Here is a 14,327-nt window from a genome sequence, read left to right on the forward strand (position 1 = left end):
TCCAAACAAATATGCACATAATTTACTTAAATGCAATTCCGATCTGGACCGCAGACAACCACCTATATGCTACTGTGCAATATGATAATACAGTAGAGACAATCATATTAAAATTAGAGGAACTTGAGAGATCTCTAGTAACAGGGATTGATGGGCTACCATGTTCAAGGTAGTTGTATAGGCTAAAATTTACACAATATTTTTCTGCAGACTTATTTTCAAACCTAGGCCTTCATTAACTTTATCAAAATTGTAAATAATATATTAACTATTGAGTCATTGCATCCACTGTTCTGTTCCACAGAGGAACCAAAGTTTACTATATTTTACATACACTGTACAAACTAGAACATATCTGCAACAAAATGCAACACATGAAAAGCCAACACCCCAATATATGAATTTGTATATATAAGCAGTAGTTTCTGTAAGTTTTATACATATAAGTCTAGAATATCATTTTTTTAAAATTGTTCCTCGTATATGAATTCCATTACAAAGGGAGAATGGGGTTTCTCAAAATTTGTGTAGTTTCTACAGAAAAAGCATGAACCAAAATTAAAATATCTGGGTCCCAAACATCAGTGATTGAAATGTGACCTTTGAATCGGTAACCATGACCTGTAACCATGACCGGTAACCATGACCGGTAACCACCTTATTACAATAAGGCCTAGATGTTATAATACTATGAGTTAAGTATGAGCCAAATCTGTTGAGAGGTCCTCAAGATATGACATTGATTCAAAATGGGACAGGACTGCACTGAATGGGAAAGACATGGATAGCATGACCTCCCCATAAAGTAGAGGGTGGGTGTTTCATACAAAACTATGGAGAAACATGAGAACAATTCCTGGGGTGTTGGGGACCAAGGATTAATAATCTTTTTTCTGAAATCTCTGTCTTACCTTGGAGTCCTGCCAGAGGGAGGTTTCCTGATGCCCGAGTCCAACATCTCACTTCCATCACCACTCTGAACCGAGGCCATGGACCCTGGCATGTACCCACTACCTGCGGGCATCATGCCACTCATCCCTGGCATCAAGCCATCAGACATCATACCCCCTGGACCGAGCATGGCAGAATTCGGCATACCACTGTAAACTCCCTCCTATAATCAATGTAAAATTGTAGCAAGTCCAGTAAAAATAAGTTAAATGTTGACTGAGAAGAGTTGTTTTTTTTCTTTTTAAATTAATAGACTCTTTTTTGCAAAGAAACCTTTAATTTTCAGTGGGAAAATTTTAATTTAGAGATACTCTTTTAAAAACAATGATTATGACCTATATACATAGTCTTGTTCCCTGAGGACCATTTCTATCTTACCTGATCTTGGAAGGAGAAAGAGAAAACCAGGATTCCTCTAACAGTTTTACTGACATAGTCTTGTTCCCTGAAGACCATTTCTATCTTACCTGATCTTGGAAGGAGAAAGAGAAAGCCAGGATTCCTCTAACAATTTTACTGACATAGTCTTGTTCCCTGAAGACCATTTCTATCTTACCTGATCTTGGAAGGAGAAAGAGAAAGCCAGGATTCCTCCAGCAGTTTTACTGACATAGTTTTGTTCCCCGAGGACCATTTCTATCTTACCTGATCTTGAAAGGAGAAAGAGAAAGCCAGGATTCCTCCAGCAGTATTACTGACATAGTCTTGTTCCCCGAAGACCATTTCTATCTTACCTGATCTTGGAAGGAGAAAGAGAACGCCAGGATTCCTCCAGCAGTTTTACTGACGTTCTCATGCTGCATCTTGGTGTCTGGCAGTTTGTAGATGAATTCCTCATCAGGGGCAGGACTTGGTCCTCCATTTAATGCCAATCTGATTTCATATGAGCTTTGAGCTAAAAATGGGTTCCATGCTGCCCAACGTATTGAGACGGTACGTGTGTTTCCTCTGGCTACACGGCTGGAAACCTGATTACAACATCAAACACACAATTGAAGCACTGTACTATTCAAAATCTAAAACATAAGCCAGAATATTAAAGAATTGAATTAAAAGAAAAATGCTCACAGAAACTATAAAATATATTCAGACATGTTTTAACTATTTTGAAGCCAATTTGAAGATTACATCCTGAAAACAGTAATGTTGAACCTTGACCTTACCTTTCTGTCTTCCTCTGAGAGAGGTTCCCCTATGACGTACTCCAGGGTAAATGTAATGGCTACCATGGGATCCTCCAGTAGGTCTCCTAGCTGTATCTTGTTTGGCATCGTAAGGAATGTCATTCCGCTGTAACAAATACAAGTTATCTCCCTTGAGTTGAATAGACAATTATATAAGTGGAAATGAAAACAAAATCGAAAAACACAAACCCTTGATAAGTAAATTCTATGAAAAATATCAGAAAGAACTCTGACAAATTTTTGGTATATTAGGTGAATGACAAAGAAGGAATGACATCGATGAACTTCTGGGTCAGTTACATTTGACCTTATAACATGTTTTCTACGCATTTTGCATTTTTTTAATCCATTTGATAAGACCATCCATATGTATCTAGTCGTAAATTAAATTCATAAATGAATGCTAGTTCATTGTCCTTTAAACTATAAGTATACCTCCAAACTTTAATAAAAAGTTGTGTTATGATTAGCTAGGCATAAATTGAAGTACAAACTCAATAAAACCAAATATCCATAACTGATACTATGATCTTTCACATAAAAAGCAAAACTGTCTACTCTATAATTCTATTAGGTACACATAAATTGTTGGATTTACAGAAATCCTTCTAGTGCGCTTCAAAATTGTTTGTTTGTTTGCGGAGTTTATCATCCAGTGAACAGCAAGGGTCATTTTGAGGTGGGGACTCCTTGTAGTACCTCACTGAACAACATATGAGAGGCCCATCACATGCCATAAAGAGCAATTAGGTTACAGTGTCTTGCCCAAGATCATAGCCACAACAGCACAGACTGGTTTGCTTCTCAGCTTCCTGAGAAACACAACCCACACAGGAGTGTTGAACCATGTACCTTGGGTCTCCTAATTTACATAGGTTAATGGTTCACTGACTCAGCTATTGCAGTCCCATACAATCTAATGGATAACTCTGGGACAACAAAACAAAGCCAGTTTCTCTGAATGTAGTTACCTGTCATCAGCCTTCTGACTAGATTGCTGAAACTTCTTGCTGCGACGGACACTTGGACTAGCTGTAGGTTTCAGAGATTTGGACTTGTCAGTGTGAAGATCCAGATGTAATATCTGCGGCTTGTCCAGGAAGCCCCAGCCATTGTGGATGCCAACCTACAGCGTTAAAAAGTTAAAGCATTACCTGACTTAGGAAAACACTTATTGTTTTACAAGTTTGATAAAAACGATTTTCTGATATCCTTATGATGACAATTTATAACTGTAGAACCTATATGTATGAACATTAGCTATAATGAAAAAGCTAAAAGAAATAATAATTATATGAGGTATGTTTTTGCAAAAACTTTCAAAAGTTTGTCTCTCAGTCTTCTGAGAAACACAAACCACCCCATGAACATTGTTTGCAGATACTGCTACTTCTAGAGAAATGTTATAGATACATTGTGGGGTCAAAAACTGTATACTCTTAAGACACATATTATTAGTGTTTCTAATAAGTGAACTAAAGACTGATGAGTTGCCCAGAGTGCAAAAATTTCAAACTTACCAGTAATCTCCTCTCCACGATTGTGACTTGTGTACCAGATGTGGTACGCCCGTCCCGTTCTATGCGGTCTTTGTGTAATAGTTCCGATAGCTCCTCTTCAAACTTATCCACAGTAGGATGGAGTTGAATATTCACATGCTCCAACTGGCAGCCTATCTTTCGCACTGATCTGGGCTTCTTTAGCTGGTCCTTGCCTGCGTTTACAATCAACAAAATACTTTAAATAAATTCTTTTACACCGAACTTATGTCATGCAAGTAAAATCTGTGTTCTCAATGACTCAAATTTTCATGGTTTTACGAAACAACACGTAGGTAAAAATTTTAATGTTTCATGGAGATAATGAAATGGACATTAAAAATTAAAGTTTTATTTTCAAAGTAAACAATGTTAAAACTTTTTTTCACGATTTCCACTACCCTCCAAGACAGCGAAAAGTAGAACCTTTTCAAAATCTAAAGGTATGATATATAATTTATATGTGCTGCAACTCGGAATTGTCAAAAGTTATGAAGGAGTTCTGTTTTTTGCTACTTTTGAGTAGTTGAAATGAAATACGTCAAACACAACACATATGTCTCAGCTATAACTCGAAACTCTAAACCACTTATTATTTATGCTTTAAAAGGGTAAAACAAATTTAAGTGCAATTTATACTGTACATGGTGAGGATTTCCCTGTATACAGTATTGCAGTGTAAACAGACAGATTGCTAATAGAGAATTTGTTAGTTAATATTACAACATAGTAACAAATATATCTGATTGCGAGAAAGGCCAGGAGTAATTTTTCACTATATTTAAAAGGATTGGTGACAAATTGTGCAAATCAGCTTTAAGTCCTACTGTACACAGAATTCATCTGTGTCTGACATTTTATTTTAATCATTTATAGGAAATCGTTTGATTAAGTAACCCGTATATATCATATTTTTTTTTATTTTCTAAACACTATAGTCATTTCAATAAATCACCATAACATGAGTGTACAAAATAATATGTTGTCATGACGACCACATCAACATGCTTACAATAACCATCATAGTAACAATTTTCTACAGCTTTCCTGGAACCTTCGACTTAAACAGCTTTGATGTTAAAACTACCAAATGTGAACAAGAAGACTTGCTGGTCTTAAATATTAACCTGGATTAGAAAGTAAAGAACAATGTAAAACATTGAATTCTGACAGGAAGAATTGTCTCAAAACTAATCTTTATATTTACAACGGGTAATGCTACCTGGAGTCTGACTCTCCTGGAGACCTGGGACCATATCATTGCTACCAATGATAACATTTTCTGGTATAAGGTTCATGACGTCCAGCAGGGCCTTGTGTGTTCCGAGCGTGTAGGACAACATACAGTCTGGGATGGGCTTCAGCATACTGTTACCTGTTGTAAACAATATAGAACATCTATGTACCCTGTTGTAAACAATATAGAACATCTATGTACCCTGTTGTAAACAATATAGAACATCTGTGTACCCTGTTGTAAACAATATAGAACATCTAGGTACCCTGTTGTAAACAATATAGAACATCTGTGTACCCTGTTGTAAACAATATAGAACATCTGTGTACCCTGTTGTAAACAATATAGAACATCTATGTACCCTGTTGTAAACAATATAGAACATCTGTGTACCCTGTTGTAAACAATATAGAACATCTGTGTACCCTGTTGTAAACAATATAGAACATCTGTGTACCCTGTTGTAAACAATATAGAACATCTAGGTACCCTGTTGTAAACAATATAGAACATCTATGTACCCTGTTGTAAACAATATAGAACATCTAGGTACCCTGTTGTAAACAATATAGAACATCTATGTACCCTGTTGTAAACAATATAGAACATCTGTGTACCCTGTTGTAAACAATATAGATCATCTGTGTACCCTGTTGTAAACAATATAGAACATCTATGTACCCTGTTGTAAACAATATAGATCATCTGTGTACCCTGTTGTAAACAATATAGAACATCTATGTACCCTGTTGTAAACAATATAGAACATCATATGTGTACTACCCTGTTGTAAACAATATAGAACATCTAGGTACCCTGTTGTAAACAATATAGAACATCTATGTACCGTTGTAAACAATATAGAACATCTGTGTACCCTGTTGTAAACAATATAGAACATCTGTGTACCCTGTTGTAAACAATATAGAACATCTATGTACCCTGTTGTAAACAATATAGAACATCTATGTACCCTGTTGTAAACAATATAGAACATCTGTGTACCCTGTTGTAAACAATATAGAACATCTATGTATCCTGTTGTAAACAATATAGAACATCTATGTACCCTGTTGTAAACAATATAGAACATCTATGTACCCTGTTGTAAACAATATAGAACATCTATGTACCCTGTTGTAAACAATATAGAACATCTGTGTACCCTGTTGTAAACAATATAGATCATCTATGTACCCTGTTGTAAACAATATAGAACATCTATGTACCCTGTTGTAAACAATATAGAACATCTATATACCTAGTCTTATTGTTGACATTTCTACTGATGTTTGTTTGTTTTGTGGGTTCTGTGTTTATCATGGGCTTCAGTCATTGTGAGGCAGGGTATCCTTGTACATGTAGTAAGACAACATACGTAGTGTCAAACCCTGAAGCTCAGATCTTCACCTCAGGTTATGTAGGTCACTGCTCTGTTGATTACATTAAAATGTGACCCTGAATATCAGTGGTAGGTAACTAACACATCATACAGGGACCAAACACATTTATTTAACTCTGGTTCAAAGTCAGGGCTGGATTATAAGGAAACAGATGCTGATGTTGATTCTACTGTCAAACTAACAGTAGGCGTAAGTGGGCTGTGACTTGGGATAAACATGAGCCAGTTTAAATGTTGTATTGATTTCATTGAGGGATGGTTTAAACAATGGCTTAGTCTTCCTTACTTTCAATTGGTTCCTCCATAAAAAGTAGAGCTCGTGGTGTCCCATAATACATCTGGATTCTGTAACAGTAAGGTTTTATATATATATATAGTTACATATATAGATTACATAATATATTACATATATATATATAGATTATATAATATATCAAAATATATATATATATATGTCTGAAGGAAACCTATATATATATATATATATATAGTTACATATATATAGATTACATAATATATTTACATATATATTTATATATATCCATGTGATGTGATATATTAAAGTAGGACAATATATTGAACGACTGCTGGTAAGGTGGTGTGGTCTGAAGGAAACCTAGGTCTGAAGGAAACCTAGGACAAAATATTGCTGCTAAGATCGTCAGCAAAAAGATAGCGGACCATAAAGCTTGATTAATATACATAGAAAAAAAATATTGTTTCAAACCTTTACAACTCAATACCATCTCTACAATAAATACTCCAAGAAGCTTAATATCAAAATCAATATTTCATTAACTTGGACTCAAAACAAATCACTTTGAAATGGTAAAAACAGAATTATTCAAGAAAGTTTTATTATCAAATCGTTCATGCTTTGAAATTATTCTTAATTATATGTTACATGACATTGGATAGAGCATGGCCATTGTAATTCAGAGAAACATTTTCTTGTACAAGGTCACCTTTTTATGTGGCTGATATTTCTCTAACATATCTTACATTGCTGGAATGTTCAAATCAATAAATGTTCTCACAACACAGAAATGGATTGTTGGTGTGACTTATTGACATCAGGTGGAATTTCTTATGATTAGTCATTATTACTAATTTAAGCTCAAAAGATTGCTTTATTACAGAGAGAGTATCCTGTAATAAGCCCGGGGCATCAACATCAAAGTAGAGGATGGGCTGATATTATCGTAGAAATTTGCAGGACCATAAAACAGTGTTTGTTCATATTTTTACTGAACTGCTACATATAAAAAAATGTAAATGCTTATAATTAGCCTTAGGTTTATTAACAGATAAATAGTGTTTCATTATATTCATTCAGATCAAAGTGAGGTGATATGTTACAAAATATTTACTTCTGCACTGGAAGGTTTGAAGCTCGTCCAAAGTCAGGAAGGTCCTCGTTGGACTTGAAGACATGGATGAGGCCCCAGCCACAGGAAAACTTCTTCTGTTTGCCATCTTCCTCTCTCACTGTAGCAACAACTTCTACTACACCAGCAATACTGGCATTGCCAAGGGATGTGTGGAAGTATACATTCTACAAAAGAAATTATCAACATTTACAGACCGTTGGAAACACACTTATCATTTCTTTAACTGTCATTGAGCAGACAAATTCCATAAAAAATACCCATAGAATCCAAGAAAATACCTTGAACTTGATAAGACAAATTTTAAAGATAAATTGCATTTAGAATTTTCACCTATTGAAATTTGACCATTTATTCTCTCTTAAGATATTTCATTTCCAGTCAATTCAAATTTGAACTTTGACCTTGAACCATGACTGAACTTTCAGAAGACCACTTAATGTCACAATATTATGAATCTAAAAATGTACTGATTCAAATTAAATTTGACCTTAATTTACCACATAATCTAAATATGATCACCCTTTGTTCTCAATGAGTATGTAGGACTGAAGACAACAGCATGTTTCCTTTTCAGAAGTCTGATATTTCCTGTGGCCCTCTACACTTTTCTTCACCTTTTATTCAGGTTCTTAAATCTGACCTTAAGACATGAACCTTTTAACAGGTCATCAATTGTACAAATCAACTACAAGATGTTCTTAAATCCGACCTTAAGACATGAACCTTTTAACAGGTCATCAATTGTACAAATCAACTACAAGATGTTCTTAAATCCGACCTTAAGACATGAACCTTTTAACAGGTCATCAATTGTACAAATCAACTACAAGATGTTCTTAAATCCGACCTTAAGACATGAACCTTTTAACAGGTCATCAATTGTACAAATCAACTACAAGATGTTCTTAAATCCGACCTTAAGACATGAACCTTTTAACAGGTCATCAATTGTACAAATCAACTACAAGATGTTAAAACAAACCTGGTTGTATTTCAGCTTTGGCTTCTTTTGGTTTGCATTCATAGAGGCAAATGGCCCGACCCATTGTCGACCGAAGAAATGACGAAAGTTCAGGTCATAGAGGCCCACACTCAGCTGGTATTCCACTGTTTTGGTCTCATTCTGAAATCATCCCAAAAAAAGAGTTGAAAGGTCAAGATTAAAAAGTCAAAAACATGTACCAACTCGAACCTGCTTTCAGTGACCACCTTTGTGTGATGAAGTCTGTAATTACAGTGGCTGCTCGAATAAAACAGATCAACAAATCTAATCATCTCACTACAATTATGACAGTATACACTGGGCTGACTTACAACACTTATTCTATAGAACCAGGTGCTCTCAAGCAGGTTGTTACTAATAGGATATTAGATTTGCATTGAGTACCTGTGGCCCAGCTGTACATTGGGGAGGAAAGATTCCCTCAACTCCCTGTAGGTGTACACACATTGGATGGTACACTTTCTCTGTTTCCACGCTCCAGCGCACATGTTGCACATACGGCAACACTGTGTGTTGTCGCCGTGATGACACATGGCTTAATCTTTTTTTTGGACTTTGGTTTGGAGGGTTTTGAGTAACTTCCAGCTTGCTCTCCATATTAAAAAAGTCACAGTATTTTCTACACAAGTTAACATTTCTTGCTCGGCTTCATTGTAAATCATACCAGTTTGTTTTACACTTTAATCTTGTCTTTTTTATATTCCTCTAATTTTTCAAACCATCAGGAATTCACTTCACATTTAATCACATCAAATGACGAACAAATTGTTAATTTGTATATATTCAGCACTTGACTAGATCGAATGTACAAGACTCTACACATCTACTATCCAAGTCTTATTTGGTCACTTCACCATAAATAGCACCTTGTCACAATGTTTGTACTATTAACAGCAGGTTCAAAGCAAATGACGTATAACGGTCTGATGCGAGACACAAAGATCCAAGTTATCCTCCAGGGTTATTACCTGCCATCTATAATAAAATATTTATAAGAAAACAATTCTTCCTACGCAAATGAATTAACCTAAAAAATCAGAGTGAAATATTCATTTGAAGGATAATGATGTGTTATTGTAACTACGTAAAGTGCATCGTATGTGTACACCTTGTCAGCACTTTTAATCTCATTACAGTATATAACACATGCCATAATGTAAACACCAGCTTCCTGTATCAAAGTACACTTAAAACTCTGGTTCAATCATGTTGATAATACTACACACACAGTCATAACTACATCATCAAATCGCACTGATCAAAACATGTTGGTATCCTGATGCTGAAACAGTAATTACTACAACTGAATCGTCCAAGTAAATGTCATAGTGTGTCACAGTAATTCCAATGTCTGTCATTTTGAGAATGTAAATATCGCCATGGTAACACTGAATTCAAAATTTAAACATTATCCATCTTTATACTTTTCGTAATTGCCATATGTTGAACTAACCACACAGATTTGACACTTACATCCAGCACCGCATTAATTAATATTGCATTAGATATAGTTCATGAATACTTAGGACATACGTCATGTACTTTACACTGACTGCAAGCTAAATCCCCATACACAGTACTCAGAAACTGCCAATTACTTCCCACAGGTAACTCATCCATATCATGTGATCTACTATATATACCACTATATTAAAACCAAGTTTATCCAGTCTAGGAGCTATAATCTTCAATATCCCATTGTATGTTGCTGCTGCTGTGACCTAATTAAGGACCCTCCAGGACACTCAATCACAAATATGGCTGTCACTACCATAATGAGCTATTACTGTCTATATTGGAATTTACAGACGTATATACATTTAGTGTAAGAGATTAAATGAGACTCAATCTCATTCAGGTTGATTACTTGAATTTATTTTTGTCAATAAACATCACCCCAGATCACATGAATGATTGACATTTTAATGATGTTGGATGAAATGAATCAAAAAAATTCTTTCACTGCCACTTTTACTAAAAAACGAAAGCTCACCTCTTAAGGCCTAATATATTGATCACAGTAGCCACATGATATTATAAATCAAACAATGTATTAATCTGGGCTCAAACAAATTCTATATCCCTGTTAATGTTCTTTTGGATCAGAAGATCATGTCATTTCATATCATTTGTTGTTTGATTGAGGCAAAGGCTTGAAGTATAGGTTTATTTTAAGTGAAGTTAAACCACCTTCAATTTTGCCCGGATGGAGACACAGTGACATATTCTTGACAAAGGGCTATAACTCTGTATATTCAGTGTACATAGAGAGTTTATTGCAGTACTTAACACTCTGCTATCGACAAAAATCAATTGAAATACTTACGTCAAGGAAACACAGTTACTTCTTAATCTTTAAGCATTGGTCTTAAGCACTTATCAGAATATGCATATAACACTTCAACTGTAAATTCAAATCCATCACCTTAAGGACATTTAAATTCAAACGTAAAATATCTTGAAGTGTGTGTATACATATGTTTGCCAAAAAGGTGTATACATTACACAATCAGACTACAGTAACACATCTTGATGAAAAGTTAGACCAATAGATAAAGTGGAGAATTTTCAATCATCTTTATGGCCATATCAAGCCATAGAATTAGAGATAAATATATAAAGTAGCTTTTTCTATTACCACTGTTAAGAAAATCTAACCTTTTAAAAAGAATGTTTCACTGATGGTACCATCTTGAAAGCACTTAATATTCAGTAACAGCTGGATATTGATAAAAAAATACATTTAGAAATTCCAAAATAATTATGTATGTCTTCATACAAAATTTTAAACAAATCTAGATAATACTACCGAAATTATAATTTCAATATTCATTTAGCAACTTTTAACATAGCATATGATTCAGCATAAAATAAACCCTTGATATATTTGATGAAAGACAATCAAATGAATTATGTTTACCTGACTGCATGCACGTACATGCAATCTGTGTAATTTGTGCTGTGGCAATCATGACCACTTCAAATGTTTATGTATTGTAAATTATCATAGATGGAAATAACTAAAATACAGTTTGAAAAATTGTACCTGTTTAAAAGTCATAAATTCAGAAACATTACATGTTGAAAAAGAATTCTGCTGTATGAAATAATCAATAGACATTTATGGCTGTGCAATGGCAACTCTAAGTATCAAATTACCCCCTCCCCCTCCAAAAAAAGGGGATTTGAAAATAACAGGAATCTACAGAACATTATGTAATAACACTGAGGAAAACATGAAAGTATTTACTATCTGTTTTGTAAATTATAATATTAAAAGCCAGTAGAGATCTGCATGCAGACAAGATTACAATGCTAAAAAAAAACCCCAAAAAACAAGAGGTCCATATGGCCTGTATCACTCACCATTCACAAGGCTAATTAAGTCAGTCTAATTTACAGTGGTCAAACGGAAGTCAGATCCACTACTTATTCAAAATTGAGTTCCATTCATCCAAGAATGCTTTGCAGACCAAATTTGGGGAGGGGAATAATTCAGCCTTGTTACAGCAAAATTTTAAGTTCCTTTCAACCAGCTATATTTTTGACCAAAAACGGAGGATTTTAACAAATTTTCTGTAGTAACCAAATGGGCCCTTCCCCAAAGAACACAGATGCAGAGTTAATCACATCACCCGAACATTATGACCAAGTTCTGACAGAATCCCAGCATTGCCTAGCAGAATATAGATTCTAAATAATTTGCTCAATAAATTTCTCTTATTAGGCATTGCATCCCCCATCCCAAGGTGACCAAGGCCAACCATTTATACAAATTCATTCCCCTTCACTAAAGGATACTCAGGACCATATTGGAAGAGAATCCATAAATTGTACTGATGAAAATTCAGATTTTATAGAATTTGTTCTACCTGTACTTCCGTTATTGGGCCTTGCCCTTCCTCCCCTCCTCCCCTTGCCTCTCCTACCCTCCTGCCCTTGCCCCTGAGGATGGTAATAGAACCATTTTGATACTATTCACTCCTCTTCACCCAAGGATTATTCAGACCAAATCTAGAGAGAATCCTGGCATTCCTACAGAGGAATTGTAGGATTTTAAAGAACTATTATGCCTATTTTGCTCAGTCTTCTCGCACCTGAGGTCCCGGCCCTGAGACCAACAATTTATATAATACTGATTCCCTTTCATCTATGGATGATATCAAAACTGAACACGGACAAAATCTGTAATTTCTACAGAAGAGTAAGGATTGTAAACGATATCCTCTATTTTCCCTGCAGAAACCTTCACACAAGGTGAGCTAAAAAGACTTGTTTCAAAAATAGAGTTGTATGTTTTGCGGTCAACATATATTTGCAATCCCATCAATATTTTTAAGTCCTTATAGCCAAGTGGAATTATAAAAATACCAAAAAATTATTTCCTATAATTCAAAGTTATAAAAAAATGAACTAGCAAAACTTTATTTAAGAATTTTGATGAAAATGGAACAAAACACAAGACTTATAAATTATGCAGGATTGTTAGTTTTTGAAAGTTAAAGGGAACTTTAAATTTAATTTATACCTATAAATGTAAACCTTATCTAATTGATGTTGAAACATTAAGTTTTGGGGATTGACACGGCAAACATCTACTCCAACAAGCATTGAAACTACGAAACTCCCTCCCTACAAATGAACATGTACCAACTTGTACCAAGTATATATACTAACAACGCTTTACAAAAACTTCAAAAATGTTAAAAACTAAAAAAGATTACGAAATTTCTACATCAATCAGTTTTCTAAGCTTTAAAGCTAGATTTTACGGACAAATTTAAATGTCATTATATATAGTTAGTACATTTATTACAACATATTAAATGAAGTCATTTTTCAAGATTTTTAAATATCAGTGTTAAGTACATATTCTGGGTAAATAAAAATTCCTAACTTAAGCTATAATCATTTCAATATCTGACATTTAATGACCTAAGTCCAACGCTCACAACAGAACAGTGGAGACATCAATAGATCAAAATACATTGGAAGTATATATAATCACCAACTTAATTTAAACATCAAAGTCCTAATTATTATTTAATTATAGCTTTCCATGTTTTACATCCCTCCAGACCTATTCATATAATGATATTAGGAAGTGTAAATACCTATTCAAGCAGGTACATACTATATCAATTCTATGTATATTTGTATAAATACATATATATATATACTTTTATATATACTTAAAGGGAAGAAGTCTTCGAGGGACTAAGATACCAGGTATATCACTCTAATTTATTCTATATACGTGACCATGTGTTTGATTTAATCCAAATTAAAATACTAAACCAACATAAAAGTTTGGGTCTCGTCACTAAAATTAGAATTTACTTCCTACATAACGGTTTGTAGTATTTGATAAATATACTACAAAAATATTTAATTTTGAGGGCAGAAATCTTTGCAGATATATTAGATTTACAGATTAAGATCAAATTTCAGTACCTCGTAACCCATTTTACTTCGTTTAGAACTATGGCCTTTTATACTCGAACTTTTACTTAGATTTTTTCACCCATATTTCATTTCATCATTCCTTCATTGGTAATGATTTGATAGTTATAATAATTTTATAATCCTTCTTTCTGACGGTTAATTGTTTCTTATTTCTC

At 34.2% G+C, this 14,327-nt stretch overlaps 1 protein-coding gene across 3 annotated transcripts in view; it reads right to left on the minus strand.

Annotated features, from left to right (window-relative positions):
- Nucleotides 1-14,327, minus strand: part of LOC132552353 (nephrocystin-4-like) — a 39,836-nt gene that overhangs the window by 16,528 nt on the left and 8,981 nt on the right. For 2 of the 3 annotated variants that reach the window (XM_060216512.1, XM_060216511.1), the window contains exons 1-10: nucleotides 9,091-9,303; nucleotides 8,686-8,826; nucleotides 7,683-7,867; nucleotides 6,599-6,657; nucleotides 4,896-5,048; nucleotides 3,656-3,849; nucleotides 3,107-3,261; nucleotides 2,115-2,241; nucleotides 1,686-1,919; nucleotides 912-1,114 (exon numbers count right to left, since the gene is read on the minus strand). In XM_060216512.1, the coding sequence (XP_060072495.1) occupies nucleotides 912-1,114; nucleotides 1,686-1,919; nucleotides 2,115-2,241; nucleotides 3,107-3,261; nucleotides 3,656-3,849; nucleotides 4,896-5,048; nucleotides 6,599-6,657; nucleotides 7,683-7,867; nucleotides 8,686-8,826; nucleotides 9,091-9,303 (1,664 nt within the window). Of the gene's footprint in view, nucleotides 1-911; nucleotides 1,115-1,685; nucleotides 1,920-2,114; nucleotides 2,242-3,106; nucleotides 3,262-3,655; nucleotides 3,850-4,895; nucleotides 5,049-6,598; nucleotides 6,658-7,682; nucleotides 7,868-8,685; nucleotides 8,827-9,090; nucleotides 9,304-14,327 lie in introns of those variants that run through there. The other variant, XM_060216513.1, reaches the window with a different exon arrangement.

Source organism: Ylistrum balloti, unplaced genomic scaffold, assembly GCF_031769215.1.
Source record: "Ylistrum balloti isolate Yb309-2 unplaced genomic scaffold, AGI_CSIRO_Ybal_v1 Utg370244, whole genome shotgun sequence".
Lineage (NCBI taxonomy): Eukaryota > Metazoa > Mollusca > Bivalvia > Pectinida > Pectinidae > Ylistrum > Ylistrum balloti.